Here is a 19,321-nt window from a genome sequence, read left to right on the forward strand (position 1 = left end):
AGAACAATGTGCGCTGCAATCAGTGATGGAAGAAAGGATTATGCTGGGGCTGGTAATGATAAGTCTCTAAAAGTAATTTTCTTTTTGATGTGTCAACAGATGATATACCACAGTTTCCTGATGTACCCCAGTGTCCTGCTAAATGTGGGTTAGGTGGCCCTTTTTATGATCTAAGAGGAGGGGTGGGGCTTTATTTATTGGTGAGAAGTACTGCAGTTTTTCTCAGTTAGCTATTTTTTTTCTTCATTTGGCTGTTGAATGAATAGATAGAAGTTGATCTCTCTCTTTTCCTCTTCCCTTCTGTTTGTCTTTACAGCTGTCAGGGTGTTATCAGTAGATGAGGACGGTTTCCTGCCCGTTCTTGCGATGCTGTGTTGTCCTCCTCCTTCACGCTCCTTGAAACCAGCATGCCGTTTTGAGTGGGTAGGTTAAAGGTGGTTCCCTAATCCCCCCCACCCAACCAGCCCAACCCCACAGCATTCCACACCTCCTCTTGTGTCCATCTGGAACACTGCCAAACCTCAAAAATAGCTTCCAGCTCCCAAACTCAATAAGAGAACGTAGAAATCTGTCATCGGGAAAAGCGGAGTGAAAGCGTCTTGACATAGTAGTGTTGTGATACTATTTCACGGAGGGCTTTGGACGGGCTGAGTATTTGGAGAAAAAGGTGTGATTGATTGTCCTGTGCAACAGCGATGCCTCTCAGCTCTCTCTGTTGACTCTACTATGGCCTTTGGGATTTTTAACAAATTACAGATGGCCTGTTATTTTGGTAATGCAGCCACAGCTACTAAGGGTTTACTCGAAACTCAAAAGGACATTGTTTAGCGTCATCAGTTTCAGGGCCCAAGGCTCATTGGTCTATCATCAGACCACCATGGAAGATGTTGGTGGGAAAAGTCAATGGGTAGCGCTCTTCCCTTCCTCACCAACTACATTCAATGTGTTTCTAAGTAATGCATTAAACCCTCAGTTGCTGTGATGGGAATATAGCGCAGTACAACTTAACACCGTGCAGGTAACTTCCAGGTGTGAATGTGAGGCAGGACATTGTCCACAAAACGAACACAGCGTTGAGTCGCCATTTTTCTATAGGATAAATAAATGATGTGTATACCTGTCAGGTAAATAAATGTCATCGGTTTCTAACATCCACAAACTTATTTGATTTATTTATGATTTGATTATTTATTTACTTATTTGGGGAAGATGGCGGCGTGAACTTCTGTTTGCGACGGCCTCACCCAGTACCATCCATGCAGTGTCTTTGTTCATGGGAGAGCTGGTGCTGGATCGGCTGGGGGAGCTTGGTCTGCTGCGTCCTGTGGGCCCAGGGAACACGTCCGTGCCTGGAGCTGCACGCGAAGAGGAAACGCTGAGGGTGGTCTGACAGGACGCAGAAGCGGGGCAGGCTAAACTAACTGCTAGCCCATGCAGACAAACGGTTCTGATAACACCGAGGGTGGTCTGGCGGTGGCCTTGCCTAGCATTGACTGTGTTTTTGTTGTCGTCGTGTGGAGTGCTGGGTGGTGTGTTGAAGGTGTCTGGCTGGGAGAGCTGGCATTGGACTGACTGGGAGAGCTTGGTCTGCTGCGTCTGGTGGGCCCAGGGAACACGTCCCTGCCTGGAGCTGCACATGAAGAGGAAACACTGAGGGTGGTCTGACAGGATGTGGAAGCGGGGCAGGCTAAGCTAACTGTTAGCCAATGCAGAGCGGCAGTTCTGACAGTCATTCTGGAGTTCGCTCTCTTGGACAGTGAAATGTTTTTTTTTGTGTGGATATTTTGGATATATGTGTTTTTGTAGGGTTTTTTTTGCAGTTTGGATATATGTGTTCTTGTATTTTGGATATTATGTGTTTTTTTCTTTGTGTTGCACTGCTGTGGGCTGGGGGAAATGATAAATAAATGTTCCTGATTCTTGATTTGTCAAGTCAAGTCAATTTTATTTGTCTCTGTGGGCTTTACAGCAATACAACAGCCTGTCCTTAGGCCTTCGCATTGGATAAGAAAAAATCCCCTAAAACAATTCCCAGCGTCAACTGGACGCTGCTTGGCCAAGCAGTGTCCAGGTGATGACCACCATCACCATGGAAACCTGGGAGGAGGACAGACTACATGTGCACACAGGGGGGAGACTCACATCACACATTCACATACACAGAAGAAGAGAAAGGAGAAGACATCATTCAGAGAGAGACAAAAGACATGTGAGAGAGTCATATGCTTGATTAATATCTAGTCGACTGTATTCACACAATAAATTATTTGAATTATAGTCAACGTTTAGTTCAGTGGGTATTTAGGCCTAACATCTCTCATGACGACAAGACAGTGATTACTTGTTGGTCCTCATGGTCCAACCTCATCCTTGTGGTCCTGGTAGGCAAGAGGAAATGTACTGAGTTTGAAACAGTGAAAGGTGTTAACTGTACATCATGCCTCTGTCACAGTAAAATCCGTCACTTACCTAATAGTCAGTAACACATCATAGTCAATACTGGGGACACAGAAGAACACAAAGTTAATGTGTTTTCCCCATTGACTTTCCTACAGTAGTGTATTATTGAAGTGTGGCCTCTTGAACAAGAGATCCAACAGAGGTGACCATGAGAGGTCCAAGATGTCCCCATGTTTTTTTTGCAGCCATTGGATTCTATTGTATCCTAACATCTGTAAGATAGTTTGTCTCATGCAGACACCTATAGTTTACGTAATTCCCACAGTATCATGATTAGTTTATGATACTGACTCAAGACTAAAAGGAGAAAGGTAGTCCGCTAATGTGTCTGCAATCACAGTAAATCAGTGCAACATCTGACTATTTGCTTGTGGATCTATTAGTCAAAATGAGTCTTATTTCTACTTGACCATCCCCACACAGTGGGCATGACTCTCACAATCAAACTCAAGGTCATCATAAAGTTATATATGTCAGGCATATATGCACCCAGAGTAACCTCCCTTTATCTCTGTGACACAGATTCATAGATAAGGAGCCTTTGTCATAAAGAACAGCTCTGAACAGTCCTGCCGTTGCTGTTAGAAAAGTAAAGAAAGAAAGCCACTTTATTTTGTCATTATATTCTTACAATGAATTGTATGCTTATTCTCTGAATTTAACCCATCCTATTGTATAGGAGCAAATGTGAAATCTCTCTGTGTCTTCTTTTGCCAAATGACATTAATCCAAACTGTACAACATAAGGGTCAGTCTAAAGTTCAAGGTCAGCCATATTTGGGGCTAAATATAATGTAAAGTCAGGGAATCGCTTCATCAGTACACAGGCATTCTGAATATAGAATACAGACAGAGGAATCACCTTTCTCTCACTCTACAGAGTGCTAGAATATTCCTGTGTCAGACACCATGGGTGCACTCCTTCTTATCCAAGCCTGCATAACCTCTCAGACATAAAAGTGTGAAGGCTATGGCTTAACCTTGGTTTCATACCATAAAACAACAACAACAACAACAAAAACAAAAACAATAAAAGAACCACTTCTTACAACGGGACAGACATTATGTTATAATGTTTTGGATGGGCCATAGAGTCGGGTTTCTACAAAAAAACAAAAACAAAAAAAAGCATGGCTAATCAAAAGGGAGCAGTTGGAATTCATATTAAAATGTAAAGGTTTTGACCCAAACAGTTAACCACAACATGAAAGGAAAAAACTGACAAGAATAAGGATGAGGGTAAAGAATTTATTAATGACAGGAACATGTGCTAGTACCGTGTAACCTGCTCTCCAGCCAGGACCAAACGGAGAGATGGTGTTGAAGGGACAGGAGGACTTTAAAAACAAGTAGCCAGAAGACTCAAAAGACTCCAGTTACACCAAATAGTAAAACATACGTTAACACACAGATGTGTATCCACAATTAAATGCATGAACACAAAAAAAACAAAAAAAACAAAAACATGTACTTAATTAAGAATTCGAATACTTTTTTTTTAACTTTGAATTTGGCAGGGATAAACAGATGAATCAATGAATTATTTGACCTACTTAAATTTACCCCCCCCCCCGCTTCTACGGTTGATTATCTAGCAGAAACAGATGTGTTGATGACGGGACTTATCAGCAGACGTTACCGGCGCGACCCTGTTGCGTAGCAACGGTCACAGCGTCCACTAGTCGAGTTCACGACAGTTCACCGTTGGCTCTATTTAAAGAGGTGGAGGCAACATGGCACACGGTCTGGCCAGGCGGGAGTCCGTGGAGACGGAGATGCGTAAATCCGAAGACCAAAGCAAAGCCTTCGTTTACACCAAGAAGAGGGGATATGACGTTACCCGCAACCCCCACCTGAACAAGGTTAGCAGGGGAAAAAATCAAAAAACGAGCTGTCGTAGTATTGGTCTTGACGTGTTTTGAAAAAAATACGAGGACGTTACCGAACTGTCCGCAGGGCCAGAGGTACGGTATCGGCTTTAGAGCCGCCTATTTTTAGATTTAAAGGGACCAAACGCCACTTGTCAGAAAGTCTCTTGTCTTTCTAACCGGTTGTTCCGCCTGTCTGGCTCTCTCTAGATGTATTTTTTTTCATTGTCTGCTACCCACGAATGGATGAATGGACACGCAAGCCCTAACTCCCTAACTCATTCAGCGTATTATGACAGCCCGCTGTACCTTTACTATGTAGTTCACCGGAGACAACGTAAACATTAAATGACTTGAAACGTTTTAACTGTTCCATGGACTAAATTTTGCTTTCAGTTTCTTCCTCGTTGGAAATGAGGAAAGGGAAAGCAGGGAAAGGGAAATGAGGAACTTGACCCAGAGCTGAGTTACATAGTGCTGAGTAATTTCCTGATTCACATATCTCATGAGGAAATTAGGTAGACTTCGAGTTGACTTCTTTTTGATGTTGTTGTAATTTTCCAGTTGTGTGTCAGTTGTGTAGCTTGTGTTTCCCCCCCCCCAACAATGAGCCTGTGACAGCCTTTTGACATTCCAGTGTTTTCTGCGTGATATGAGGCCCGCAGGTCACCAGCCTCTGTCCGTGGTGCTGATTGACCATCAAAAGAAATGGCTGAATTCAGGTTCCATTCATATGTGTCACACTAGTGTGCCAGCATAGCGTACATACCTTTAGGTAAGGTGACGCTCTCTCGCTCAGTGATCGTCAGGATGCTCAAAGTACATTTAAACTATGTCTCCCCCCCTCAGGGGCGCCTATCTGACTTATTTTCTGCAAAGGATAGAGCAAGGTAAATATATTATTATTTGCTAATGACATGTCTTATTGTCTAATGTATTAGCCAGGTTGCATTTACATTGTTATCTATAACAGAACGATAAAAAATACAGAAATCTGCACATTTCAGAATAGATTTAACGTATATGTTCAGCACTGTTTCATTTTGTGCTCAGCCAAAATAACGAAACATGTTATTATCCTCAAAAATCTTGGGAAGCTTTTGTTCTACTCTCTTGTTCTTATTATGGCTGTTAAAAGGCCTTTTGTTCTCTCTTACTGAGTATCAGCAGGATAGTTGGTCTTCAGTAAAAGGTGTCCCTAATTGATATGCAGATGCCAGAGGGGTCAGCTTTAACTGATAAGTTAGTAAGTCAGCATTTTAACACCACAGTCTCCGCAAAAGGCTCTCTAAATGGCGACAGGCATGGGCGCATGGTGACATTGATGGACGCAAGTCCATGATACTGGGATGGCGTCATCCAGCGCTTTACCTGTGCCCCCGTCCATAGGGTTAGTGGTTGTGTCAGGAAGGGCATCCGATGTAAAATTACGTCAAATCAGTATGCGGACTGACAATACTGTAGCGTAATGGGTGTTCATGTTAATGCGCACGGAGTTATGTTATACTCGCACTTATCGCGGAGCAGGAAGTAGGTTGCAGAGTGTAATGGCGCCAATGTCTCTGCCACTTGCTCAAGGTATGTATACTGTTTTCCCTAATATGTTCAGTAAAAGTTCGTTAACAAATAGCGTCTCCCTAGTCTTTGACGGATCTTACAAAGACTATACCGGATCGGTCGAGGCCCGGGTTAACAATCGCCGCAATTGATGCTGTGCCCTCACAGGGTTCCAATGCAAACAACAAAATCCGCTATGGTGACACACCTCCGGTGTGGGAAAATGGCGGGGCAGACTCGCGTTTGCGGCGGCCTAACTCAGTGCAGATTATGCAGTGTCTCTGTCCACATCTGCGTCTAAGTTTGCATCATCGTGTTAGGTTTTTATTTTAATCACCGATTTCATTTGGCTGGGAGAGCTGGCGCTGGATCGGCTGAGAGAGCTGGTCTGCTGCGGGGCATGCTAAGCTAACTGCTAGCCCACGACCCTGCCCGAGAGGAAACCCCAGGGCGGTCTGGCGGCGGTCTCACCTAGCGTCGACTGTGCAGTGTGTTTGTCTGCTTCTGCGTTTGTGTCGTCGTGTAGAGGTGCGTCGAGGGTGTCTGGCTGGAGAGCTGGCGTTGCTGCAGACTGCAGCATCTGATAGGCCCAGGGACCACAGCGCTGCCTGGAGCTGCGCCAGAGGGGGAAACACCAAGGGCGGTCTGACGGGAGGTGGGGCAGGCTAGGCTAATTGCTAGCCCATACAGACCGGCAGTTCCGACAGTCTTCCTGGCTGGCGTTCGTTCTCTGGACGGTGGAGTTTTTGGATGGTGTTGCACTGGGTGGACTGTGTTGTTGGCTGGTTTTTTTTTTTTTTTTTTTTTTGCTTCGTTCTCTCTGTATGTTTTTGGAGGGGGCGGTACGGTGGCGCAGTGGTTAGCACGTTCGCCTCACAGCAAAAAGGTTCTGGGTTCGAGCTCCGGGGTAGTCCAACCTTGGGGGTCGTCCTCTGTGTGACGTTTGTATGTTCTCCCCGTGTCTGCGTGGGTTTCCTCCGGGTGCTCTGGTTTCCTCCCACAGTCCAAAGACATGCAGGTCAGGTGAATCGGCCATACTAAATTGCCCCTAGGTGTGTGTGTGTCTGGCGATGTCATGTAACGAAGTCCAAGGGTTATGACTAGGGGTCGACCGATTATCGGCTTGGCCGATCAGAGCTGATATTCAGCATTTTTACGATTATCAGAATCTTTTTTTTATGCGATTGCCGATAAAATGAATTAATTTAAAAATGCACTACTTTGGCTCCGATGCAGCTGCCTCTCTGTCTGTAGTCACCACTCTTTAGTCTTAAGCAATGTCCCGTTCACATCACTGATTGGTTACATGTCATGAGTAATAGCCTATCAATACTGAAGGCTAGTATGTCACAGATAGATAGAGGAACGTGTGAGTGGAACTGTGTTTCGAAGGTAAGGCAGCAGATATTGCCGAAGTTGCAATAAACATCACAATCCTCTACGCTGAATTTGCAAAAACACCACAATATTATGATCTATTTCTATGAGCCTGCCCAGTTTACCGGTTACACCACGGAAAATGCCCAGATAATTCACTTTGTTGCAGTGATATACAGTTGACTATAATGAAATAATAGTTTATTTATGTAACAATAACTATATCTTTGAGTAGCATTGGTGCCAGGGCAACTGGAACTTATTTTAGCTACCATATTGCGAACGTAACATTACTCGCCCGTATGAGTTGGTGTTTTTACATGTTACTCTTGCAGTGCCTGCTCATCCAAACAACTTCATACTCTACATGCAAAGGAATACCAGTGTAATCCCCTCTCCAACCACAGTGTGGGTTGCAATGACAGAGTGGCGCTGTTCGTGTTTCCGCTCGTTGACTCCATGGGAAGTGAAAAAGAAGGAAAATGAAGGTACCCCCCCCCTCCTCCGATCATAGTATAGGTTGCAATGGCAGAGTGGCGCTGTTCGTGTTTCTGCTCGCTGACTCCATGAAAAGTGAAGAAGCAGAATTCATTATGACTAACTTTGCTAGAAACTTTACTGCTTGCAGCTTTCTTGAGAAATAGTAGTTACCCTGGATGTACTCCAGTTCTATAAGTATGTGCGTAGGCCTCTAATGGGCTTCACTATTGCTTTATCCTTTGAGGCTCCGCCTCAGCACCTGAGACAGATGTTTTCCCTCACCACCCAATCAAGTGGTAAGAGCCACACAGCGCTCCACCACCTATAAAACCCCAGCGTCTCCACAGCTTGTCTCTCTTCGAACTCAGCAACAAAGACTGGGGCCAGCTGGGCTAGAGGTTAGAGGGCTATGGACATACCAGGCTCTCTCCATCTGGCCACCTAATCATCCCCCCGTGTAATTCGCTCAATGATTCCTCCCTTTCCACCTCAAGCTGATGTGTGTTGAACGTTCTGGTGCAAAATTGTTGCTGTTTGTGCATCACCCGGGTGGGTGCTACACATTGGTGGTTGCTGAGGTGAGTTTCCCCCCTTCGCTATGAAGCACTTTGGGTATCAAGATAAAGTGCTATATAAATGTAATCTCTTATTATTATTATTATTATTACATCCAAAGTAACAACTATTTCTATGTCGTATGTGCTCCACCTTCTAACGGGCTTCGCTATTGGTTTACACCTAAGGGGAAGACCTTTTGACATAAATGTACTTCTAACTGGGCCTGACTGACACGAGTCAGACAGCAGCCAACATAAAACCCTGTACAGCAGCAGTCCAACGGTCAACTACTGTCCCCTCTGAGGATCTCATACCATACTGCACCACAACAGCAGTCAAACGGTCGAGCACTGCCCCACCTGAAGGTTTCGTACCTTACTGCAACAACCGCCGAGGGCGTGGCACAGCCGACTTGTCAGTCGACTAGGGAAGAGACCCCCCTTGATCGTGCACCAAACACCACATGGGGTACCGAGTCAGAAGTCATATATCAGGGATATGACTGCTGACTTGGTACCCCATACTAAGATTGAAGTGGAAGACTGAGAAGCCCCCAAGCAGATGTCTTACACTGACAGTCCCCTGAAAAGTGCCATCGAGGATGCAGTGCCCCTAGTAAAGTGTGCCCTGAGGCCCACAGGGGTGGGGTGACCCATAGCATCGTATCTCTTGCGGATTGCATCACAAACCCAGTGGCAAGCCATTGTGCTGACAGAGGAGCCCCCTGAGCCCGACCGCCATGGCAGACGAACAGTCGATAAGATTTCCTTACCACCGCTGAGCGCACCACATAACAACAAAGTGACCTCAGCGGACACAGGGTGTGGAGGCTCTCCCCCTCCTCCTTGTCAGCGTGCGGAGGAGGAAAGAACAGTCTCAGATGGATGACCCTCGACCTGAATGAGGAGGTGATGACCTTCGGCTGGAAGGACGGCTTGGGGCGCAGTTCCCAGGATTCCTTGTCATCACTGACAGACATAAAGGTGGGATGTACCGACAAGGCACACAGATCCCCGCTCTCTTGGCCAAAGTAAGAGCCAAGAGAGTAGCCATCTTCATAGATAAAAACTCCAAATCTGCCTGGCTAAGCGGCTCAAATGGCAGGCCAGCCAACCTGTCCAGAACCGTCTGCAGGTCCCACTGAGGAACAAGGCATCGACTAGGGCAGGGGTGGGTAATCTTATCCAGAAATGGCCGACGTGGGTGAAGGTTTTTGTTCCAACCAAGCAATTACACACCTGTGTCTCCTAATCAAGTTCCTCAGCAAAGACTCTACTGGTTGATTAGTGGGATCAGGTGTGTAACTGCTTGGTTGGAACAAAAACCTTCACACACACTGGCCCTTTCTGGATAAGATTGCCCACCCCTGGACTAGGGGGCCTCAGCCTACGGACCCCCCCCCCTATCAGGGAGCACTTGACCAAGGGGGGGCTACTGATTGTGAAGAGGCCAAACCCATCATGGCCTGCTGTCATCATTTCTGCAAACACCCCCAAGTTGGAAGCAGCGAAGCCACCATCAAAACATTTCCTGTAAGAGGTGCAGAACATTCTGTAAAGGGCAGGAGTGTGGACTGCAGAAACCCAACAGCATGTAGAATAAGCCCTGGAGGTGGGAGAGGCACAGGCATTCTGAATAGTTGCGACCACCACCTCAGTGAGGCCCATGTTGAACGACGTCATCCTCTCAACTTCCAAACCGTGAGGCGCCATCCAAAAGCTGGACATGAGAAGATTGGACCCTCTACCTGTTGCAGGTCCAGGACCGGCCACAGACCCGCAACCATAATTTGAACTAGGTCCAGAAACCAGCTGGTGCCCGGGCTCTCCGGCACCACAACTATCACTGATAGATGTTGCATGCAAATCCTGTGAAGCAACTGCATCATCGGCTGCAGGGGCATAAATGCATACAGCAGTCCGGGAGGCCACGCTTGGTGAGCTAACACATCTACCTCAAACAGGGGGGTATTGGTTGCTCTCAGAGGAAACCACAGGGGGCACTTGGTGTGGTGCCTGCTTGCAAACAGGCCAGACACTGGTTGCCTGAACTGGCACCAGATTTGGTCGGCTATGTCTGGGGAGCGACTCCATTTCTGCTAGAGCAGGCCCTCTCTGGGCATCCTGTCTACCCCCACATTGAAAGACTCCAGAACATGGCGGGCTTTCAAGGAGCGGAGATGGCCATCTGCCCACATCAGGATGGAGACCGTCATCCTGCGCAGGGCTGGGGATGTGATGCCCCCTTGTCTGTTCAAGTAAGCCACCACCATGGTGCAGTCTGACCTCACCATGACCTGGTTTCCTCTCAGGTGAGGAGCAAAGTGGTGAAGCACCTACTGGACTGCTGTGAGCTCCAGAAGGTATATGTGGCGAGGAGCACGAGACCACGTGCCCCCCATACTGGCCTGGCCAAGGGTCCCTCCCAGCTTTCTGGGGAGGCATCTGTGAAGACCTGAATGTAGTAGGAGACACACCTCAGTGGAACTCCCTCGCAGAGACAGCTGGGTGAGTCCTAAAATGTCACATCTCTTTGCGCCAGTGCGGGGAAGTGGAGCTCTCACTGTTTGTCTCCAATTGGGGTCAGCTGCAGCTGTGTGAACCAATGTTTCAGGTTTCTCATGTGCAGTGGCCCCAGGCGCACCATTGAGTGAGCTGCTGAAATCATCCCAAAGAGAGATGGGCCACTCCCTGCCAACACTGCGATAGATGATAAGAACACTTCAAGTCAGCCGCAACAACACTACCACATGCTCCTCTGACAGGCGCACCGTTATAGCATGGGAGTCCAAAAGCAGATTGAGGTATGGCCTCTGCTAGCTTGGCTGAAGGGCACTTTTGGTGGGGTTGATAGTGAAGCCCAGCTACATGATGTGATGAATGACCAGAGCTGTATGGGCTTCTGCTTTCAGCCGTGATGTGGTGAGAATCAGCCAGTTATCGATATGTCAAGATTTTCACCCTGAGTGGCTCCAGCCCTATCTCCACACATTTGGAGAACGTGCATGGAGCCAGGGAGTAACTGAACCGGAGACGGGTGTATTGATAGATCAGTCCTCCCATCAGGAAATGCAGGAATTTCCTGTGATGCGGCAGAATGGGGATGTGGAAATATGCATCAGTCACATCTATGGAAGTCATTCAGTCACCTGGCCGGATGTACTCCCAACAGCAGCTTGACTGTCAGCATTCAAAATGGTCTCCAAGCAATGTAGCCATTCAGGATGCGCAGATTCAAAATTGGTCTCACGCCCCCTGATTTTTTTTTTTGGGGGGGGGACCAGGAAATAAGGGGAAAAGAGAACCTTCTGCACCTCTGACTGGGGAACAGTCTTTATGGCTTCCTTGCAGAGAAGTGCAGCTATTTTCTCCTCCAATGCCACGCACTCGGCGGGAGTGGAGAGTGAGGTCTGAAGAAAGCTGCTGAAAGGAGGAGGATTACGGCAGAACTGTAGTGCATAGCCCATCCTCAGAGTTCTGCCTAGCCAGAGGGAGGGAGAGAGCCAGACAGCTTCACCCATGTTGAGTGGGGCGCTGTGAGCTGCAACGCAATTGGTTTGGCAGGGAGAGTTAGAATAGGCCTACCTGCACCATCCCTCCCCTCGCAGCAGTCGCGGGGCCTGTCCTCAGAAAAGCAGCAATGATGAGACCTGGAGGGGGGTGCTGGGGATGAAGATGGGAGCCCAGCTGCTCCGAAGCCTTCCAGGCTGTTTCCAGCTTGTCAGCGAAGACCTGGATGTTTGGACCAAAGAGGGAGTCACAAGAGAAGGGTGTATTGAGAAGGAGGCACCACTCGCACTCATTTAAAGACAACCGGCCCAGCCAGAGATGCCTGTTCCCCCACCTGTGTAGAACCCATGACACGGCTACCAATCATGGTAAAGGCCTAGGACATCCAGAAAATGGCAGTGGCAGTCGTCAGGACATCGGTAATCTCCGTTGCAAACAGCTCGGACCGCTAGTGAGTGAGCTTGTCAAGCGACCCAGTCAGAAACGCTAAATCGCTACCAGTGCCACCATCTGGGAGGCACCGGCATAGCTGCAGTCTAGAAGGATGGCCGTCAACTGGTCACGTTCGTTGGGCAGTTACAGCTGACTACCTGGACAGATGGAGACTGAAGGGAGGAGGCATTGAGTGCATCCTCGATAAGAGGCACTCCCTTGTCCCACTCCCAGACCTCCACGGACCAGTAGGGAACATAAGCCACAGCTGGGATCTTGGCACCAAGCGGGGAGGCCCACTCATGCTGTGTGTAGTGGAAGATGGGCGCCATCTTGGGACATAGCACAAAAGGACGAGGCCTACCACATGGCTGGGCACAAAGGCCGACTGTGAAGTCATCCTGGGCAGCAAAGGAGGGAGGAGACAGCAGAAGTGGGGAACCCATCCTCTTGGCAGCCAAAGAAAACGGGAAGGGCAGATCGTTGAGGGTACCAGTGAATGGCTGGTGGCTCCAAGTTAAGGAAGAGAGAGGCCGGGTCCTCTTCCTTGAAGACACGATGGTCATCCTCCTCATTATACTCTTTCCAAGGTTTAGCGTGGGCCACTGCCTTCTTGTTTGCCGGTGCCTGGCTGGCGCGGGAGAGGCGGAAGGTGGCGGTGTACATCTGCCTGTTCTCATGCTCCACCTTGGGGAGAGCAAGGCAGGCAGGGCAGGTCTCGGCTTCCTCCTGGTGTTGCCAACCAAGGCAAAAGAACCAGGCCTGGTGGCTGGCCAGAGAAGACATTTAAGTGGAGCAGGTCTTGGTAGCAGAAGACATAACTGCAACACCGGAGGGTGACGGATACAGAAAATAATGGCAGATCCATACTTGAGGTGGCTGAGTAAAAAAGGGAGACACGCTGTGGAGATGCTGGGGTTTAATAAGTGGTGAGGTGCTGTTTGACTCCTACCACTTGACTGGGTGGTGAGGGAAAAGATCTGTCTCAGGTGCTGAGGCAGAGCCTCGAAGGGTAAACCAGTAGTGAAACCCATTAGAGGGCAGAGCAGGTATGACATATAACCACTCAGCCAAACAACTTCACATTCAACACTGCACTTCTTTGGGTCTTCAGCATGAACCTGGCAAGTGTGAAGTCGATTGGCTGAATGGTTGTCGAGAAAATCCTGTCCCTTTTATAATATGGGATTGTCCTGTATTGGAAAATAGAATGATGCATCCCGTATGACTCGAGACATGATTTGTCGTATTTTTGTACATTTCATTTCATACATACACCAAGTCTTCAAAGTGCTGAAAATAACGTAAAATCAAACCAATTATACGGGCGGCGTGGAGAAGTTTATTTTCAGTGGCGAGCTACAGACCGACAAGCTCTGCGTGCTGTGTGAGATTGCATGTCAGCGTCATGCTGTCATCATTGCCATTAGGCCTAACTTAGTGGTTGCCTTGTACAGTTAAAAATAGCACCCTCAGTTGCTTGCAGTTACTGATGGTTTCCATTTGTTTGGGATGGACACAATGTTAGGTTTATGTTTCAGTCTTTGTGTCAAACCAATCAGTATTACAAATCCAAAGTATAATGCACATATTTTTGTTACACTTGTAATTCTAAGTGCTTTTGTTATTTTGTCTTGCAATAAAGCACTTCAGACCGCATGTATCGGTGTATTGGGATTCCCAAAAAAATCATTACATCACTGGGGGGGGAGATGTAGGACCTGGGGGGTGCACCCCTTATTTCTCCACATAGACGGTGGCAACCCTAGGACAGACAGACATACATACAGAGACTCCTTCCATTTTAGTTAGACAGGTAGCCAATGGTCATAATAATCTAAGCTAGTGTTAAGTCTCAAAGAGTTAACTTTTTTTGGGGAATTTTTTTCCCCAATTGTATCCGGCCAATTACCCCACTCTTTTGAGCCACTCTGCTGCTCCACGCCTCTGCTGATCCAGGGAGGGCTGCAGACTGCCACATGCCTCCTCCGATACATGTAGAGTACGCCAGCTGCTTTTTTTCACCTGACAGTGAGGCGTTTCCCCAGGGGGACATAGCATGTGGGAGGATCATGCTATTTCCCACAATTCCCCCTCCCCCTCAACCCCTCAAACAGGTGCCCTGACCGACCAGAGGAGGCGCTAGTGCAGCGACCAGGACACATATCAACCTTCAGCTTCCCACCCACAAACATGGCCAATTGTGTCTGTAGGGACGCCTTACCAAGCTGGAGGTAACATCATAGAGTTAACTTGAATGCGTTAGCAAGCATCAAGAAGTTCATTTGTTGATCTATAATTTAGCCAGCTGACTAGCAAAAAATTGATAGACTACTACGCATTTTCTTGCTGCTGGGGACTGCTTGCACTTTGTTTTAAGATAATGTCAAAAAGTTCCCTTTTAATTAACAAAACATAAGCCTAAAGGCATTTCAACGAAGTTTTGCATTGAAGTTTGTGTTATTCTAAATTTTGTCACCCAAGATTTTAATTTTTACTGCAAATGTGTATCGGTTCCAAATATGGGTTATCCGTCTCCTTGATTACTTATTGGTATCAGCCCTGAAAAAACCATATTGGTCGACCCCTAGTTAGGACTAAGCAGGTTCAGATACTTTAGGATGTATGTCTGTCTGTCTACTTAAAGTGATTTTGAAGTGTTTTAGCTCTACTCTTGGATTGGGAATTGCCAGTTTGTAGGCCAGTTAGTAGTAGTGGTGACGTGTTTACCGTGGGAGTCTATACCTTTTTAATGTTTGGTTACATCTCAATTTACATCTCCTGGACCTTGCACACCTCCAGAGGGCTATTCAGTGGACTGATTAGCTGACCCAAATTCACACAGAGCCTTGACTCAGGACATCGTGTGATGTTTTGACTGTGTCACTGAAATCCAATTAGTGAATCTCAGAGATTAAAACCTTGGCTCTTCAGTGAGAGATTGACATTGATGATTAGTCAAAATATGGAGTAGTCACATTTGTTTAAAAATCAGGGAAATTAAAGCAACTTGAGATGCGAGAATGGAGTCGAGCGACCATGTCTACGACCAGATTATTTCACAAGTAGTAGACACGAGTCGAATGTTTCTCCACACAATACACATTGAAATTTTTGTCGGTGTTATAGGTCCAGACGATATTTCGGCCAATGCGTTCCACCTCTTTTGCTCCCCACATGGACTGTTACCAACATGCAACCAAAGCATGTTCCTGCAGAAATTGCCGCCTACTCAAACATAATTGGTCATTACCACTCAGACTAAAACAGAAATGGGTCTCCAATGCCAAAATCTTATCCAAAGCCTACAGATTGTGTGTGTGTGTGTGTGTGTGTGTGTGTGTGTGTGTGTGTACACACACACACACACACTTTTGCTTCTTGCTTTAGGTTGTCCGTCGTGTCCGATGATGACAATCCTGCCTCTGTCACTTGTGAGTCTTCTTATGGCTGTAAAGCCCAATCCGCGATCCACAATGTCTGCCGCAGACAGAACACGTGAAATCACTGACTGGGGGTGTAGTTGTGGTACTGGCTTCATGTCTCTTCAGACGTCTTCTGGTCCGTCGATCACCGCGGTCCTTCTCGAGGTTTTGCACCCCTTGTTGACAGAGCTGCCGCCAGATGGAGCGTTGGGCGGCAGTGTCTTCCAGCTGGCTCGGGTTCAGGCCGCACTTTTTTATGATGGTCTTCAGCTGGTCTTTGTACCGTTTTTCTGGCCCCCTGCCAAGCGGCGGCCAAGATGTAGCTGGCCATACAGCACTTTACGCGGTAAGCGCTCCTTTGGCATCCTGATGACATGACCGAGCCATCGAAGTTGGTGCTGGGTGACGGTAGCCTCCATGCTGATGCAGTTGGTCTTGCGGAGTATTTCAGTATGGGGCACTCGGTCACGCCAGGTTATCCTCAGGATGCATTGTAGGCATCTGATGTGGAAGGCCTCAAGCATCCTGAGGTGGTGGCTGTACAGGGTCCGAGCCTCACAGCTGTAGAGGAGAGTCGTGATGACAACTGCCAAGTAGACAGATATTTTGGTGTGGAGGTTGAGGTCTTTGTTTTGAAAGACCCTTCTCCTAAGTCTGCCAAAAGAGGATCGCGCTTGTTTAATCCGGTTTTGCATCTCCCTGTCGATGCTGCAGTCGTCAGAGAGGAAGCTGCCCAGGTATTTGAAGGATTCCACTGTTGCAAGTGGTTTGTCGGAGATGTTGAAGGTTGGTGAATGAGATGGAGGAGTAGATGCCCACTGGCATACTACTTCAGACTTTGCCACATTTATAGAGAGCCCCAGCCTACCATACGCCCTTGCAGCAGCTGCAAGGGTAGCTTGTAGTGCCTCGGATGTGTGGGCCACAACTGCACAGTCATCTGCGTACTGCAACTTGATGATGTGCTCAGATGTCATTTTTGTGACCGCTTGGAGCCTACGGATGTTAAATAGGTTTCCATCTAGTCTGAAGTCCACATTAACCCTACTGTCCTTCCTGATTTCCTTGTGGAGCACCAATGTCACACACAGGAGGAATATGTTGAAGAGAACTGGAGCAAGGATGCACCCCTGACGTACCCCGGTGCACACCCTGAAGGGCTCGGATTCCTGGCCTCCAATGGTCACACGTGCCATCATCCCCACATGAAATCTTTGAAGGATGTTGACAAACTTTCGTGGACAGCCAAACTTCAGGAGGATGTTCCATAGGATGTCCCTGTTGACTGTGTCGAAAGCCTTTGACAGGTCGATGAAGGCTATGAAGAGGTTCTGATGTTGCTCCCTACACTTCTCTTAGAGTTGCCGTGCTGTGAACACCATGTCCACAGTACTCCTATTCCTCCTAAACCCACACTGTGACTCAGGCAACAGCTTCTCTGAGATGTGTTTTACCAGCCTGTGTAACATGAGTTTGGCCAGGACTTTTCCAGCAACAGCCAGTAGTGAAATGCCACGGCTGTTGCCACAGAGGGACTTGTCTCCTTTGCCTTTATATATGGAGATGATGTTAGCATCCCTCCACTGCTGAGGGACCGTTTCGTTCTTCCATACGTGTGAGATGAACAGGAAAAGTGCACGGGTGCAGAGGTAGCCTCCCTGTTTAAAAATCTCTGCAGGCATACTGTCAGGGCCAGGGGTCTTGTTATTTTTCAGCGACCTAACTGCACAATGATCCTCTTCAAAGGTTGGTGGAAGGTCAAGGTCTTGGATGGTGGGGCGGACAGGTAGTTCCTCCAAGATCGAGGGATCTGTTGGGGAGGGCTGGTTCAAAAGAGTCTCAAAATGTTCTGCCCATCTTTTTGTGATGAGTTTCTGGTCCTTTATGAGGGTGGTACCATCATCAGACTTCAGGGGGGAGACAGAGCAGTTTCTTGGGCCGTAGATGGTTTTCACTGCATCATAAAAGTTGTGCATATCATTTCTATCGGCATGGGATTGCATTTCATTTGCCTTCGATATCCACCACTCATTCTGCAGGGCACGCAATTTTGACTGCACCTCTCTCCTGGATGCTTGCCATTGTTGCCGGAGTGTAGCTGATGTGGGATTGTTGAGGACAGCACTGTGTGCTTTATGCATGCCTTTGAGTATGGAAGTTATGGAAGTGATTGTGCCTGTGTTGTCATTGAACCAGTCCTGGTGTTTTCTGCTCTTGTAACCGATGGATTGGGATGCTGCCTTGTAGAGTCTGGAGCTCACGGAAGACCATTTCCTGTCAATGGAATCATCCGTGCTCAAGAGAAGCTCAATGTCTTCCAGGTTTTCAGCCAGAGAGAGGCGGAGATTGTTCTGGACCTCAGCCTTTTCTAGCCGGGTACAGTCAAGCCTCTTCTTTCCTGACCTTTGGAGACGAACAGCAGGGCGTACCTCCACCTGGAGCCTGGTCATGATCAGCCGGTGATCTGTCCAGCACTCAGCACCTCTCATTGCACGAGTGAGTAAGACGTCTTTTGTATCAGCACGTCTCACAATGATGTAGTCCAATAGAGGCCAATGTTTGGAGCGTGGGTGCATCCAGGATGTTTTGTGCTTATTTTTTAATTGGAAGAGGGTGTTTGTGATGGTCAAGCCATGCTCAGCACAGAGGCTTAGGAGGCGCAGTCCATTTGAATTGACTTTCCCAATGCCATGCCCACCAATGACACCACTCCACACCTTGTTGTCTTTCCCCACTCTGGGATTGAAATCGCCCAGCAAAAAGATCTTGTCCTCCTTGGGTATATGATGGAGAGCCTCATCTAGTGACTGGTAGAAGCGGTCCTTTACGTCATCCTCTGATGGCAGTGTTGGTGCATAGGCACCGAGGAGGGTGGCATAACGTTTCTTGGCCAGAGGGATCCTGAGCGACATGAGCCTTTCACTTATGCCAATCGGTGTTTCAGTGAGTCTTGGTAGGAGGCTGTTTTTTATTGCAAATCCCACACCATGCTGATGTTGTCCTCCTGCAGGGTATCCCTTCCAGAAGAAGGTGTAGGTGTCCTCCTTCAGGGAGCCTTCATCCAGGAACCTGGTTTCGCTGAGTGCAGCAATGTCAATATTGTAGCTATTGAGTTCCGCTGCAAATAGTGCAGTCCTTCGCTGAGGTCTTTCGGCATTAACGTCCAGCAGAGTTCTTATGTTCCATGTTGCCAGTTTAAAGGGAATTATTTTCTTTTTTTATTTCGACCGCAGAGTGGAATGTCCCGATAGGTGCGGTAGCCTATCCAGGATGTTTTGAGTGGGCAGTGTTTAGGCCACCTTTTCTAGGCCCCTCCCCAGTTGGGGTGAGCAGTATGGCTCCTAAATAGGGCTGCTAAGACACACAGGGGTCTGCCGAGAGCAGCTGCCACTCAAGCCCAGCTGCTGGCGACCATGAATAGCCCTGTGCCGCTGGCGTGCAGGGGTCTGATTAGGAGCTTCCAGTGCATTCATACCTGCTCCCGTCACCAGACACCCCATCACCGCCAGACTTTGATCCATATTCCGGTTGCTGGTCTCACCGAGGCAGAGGTGGATACCTGCGCAAAAAGATTATTTACAGTGCCGCTGGGGGTGCGCATGTCCCAGCAGCACCTCTTCACTGTGAGAGGGTGGGATCTGGTGGCAAGGGGGGC

General features: G+C 47.9%; 1 protein-coding gene across 1 annotated transcript in view; it reads left to right on the forward strand.

Moving 5' to 3' along the window:
- The first annotated feature begins 4,192 nt into the window (after positions 1-4,192).
- me1 (malic enzyme 1, NADP(+)-dependent, cytosolic) overlaps positions 4,193-19,321 on the forward strand; it is a 117,213-nt gene continuing 102,084 nt past the window's right edge. Inside the window, exon 1 of the mRNA XM_056286138.1 lies at positions 4,193-4,322. Coding sequence (XP_056142113.1) covers positions 4,194-4,322 — 129 coding nt within the window. The 5' untranslated portion in view covers position 4,193. The remainder of the gene's footprint in view (positions 4,323-19,321) is intronic.

The sequence above is a fragment of the Lampris incognitus genome, chromosome 9 (assembly GCF_029633865.1).
Source record: "Lampris incognitus isolate fLamInc1 chromosome 9, fLamInc1.hap2, whole genome shotgun sequence".
Taxonomy (NCBI): Eukaryota; Metazoa; Chordata; class Actinopteri; order Lampriformes; family Lampridae; genus Lampris; species Lampris incognitus.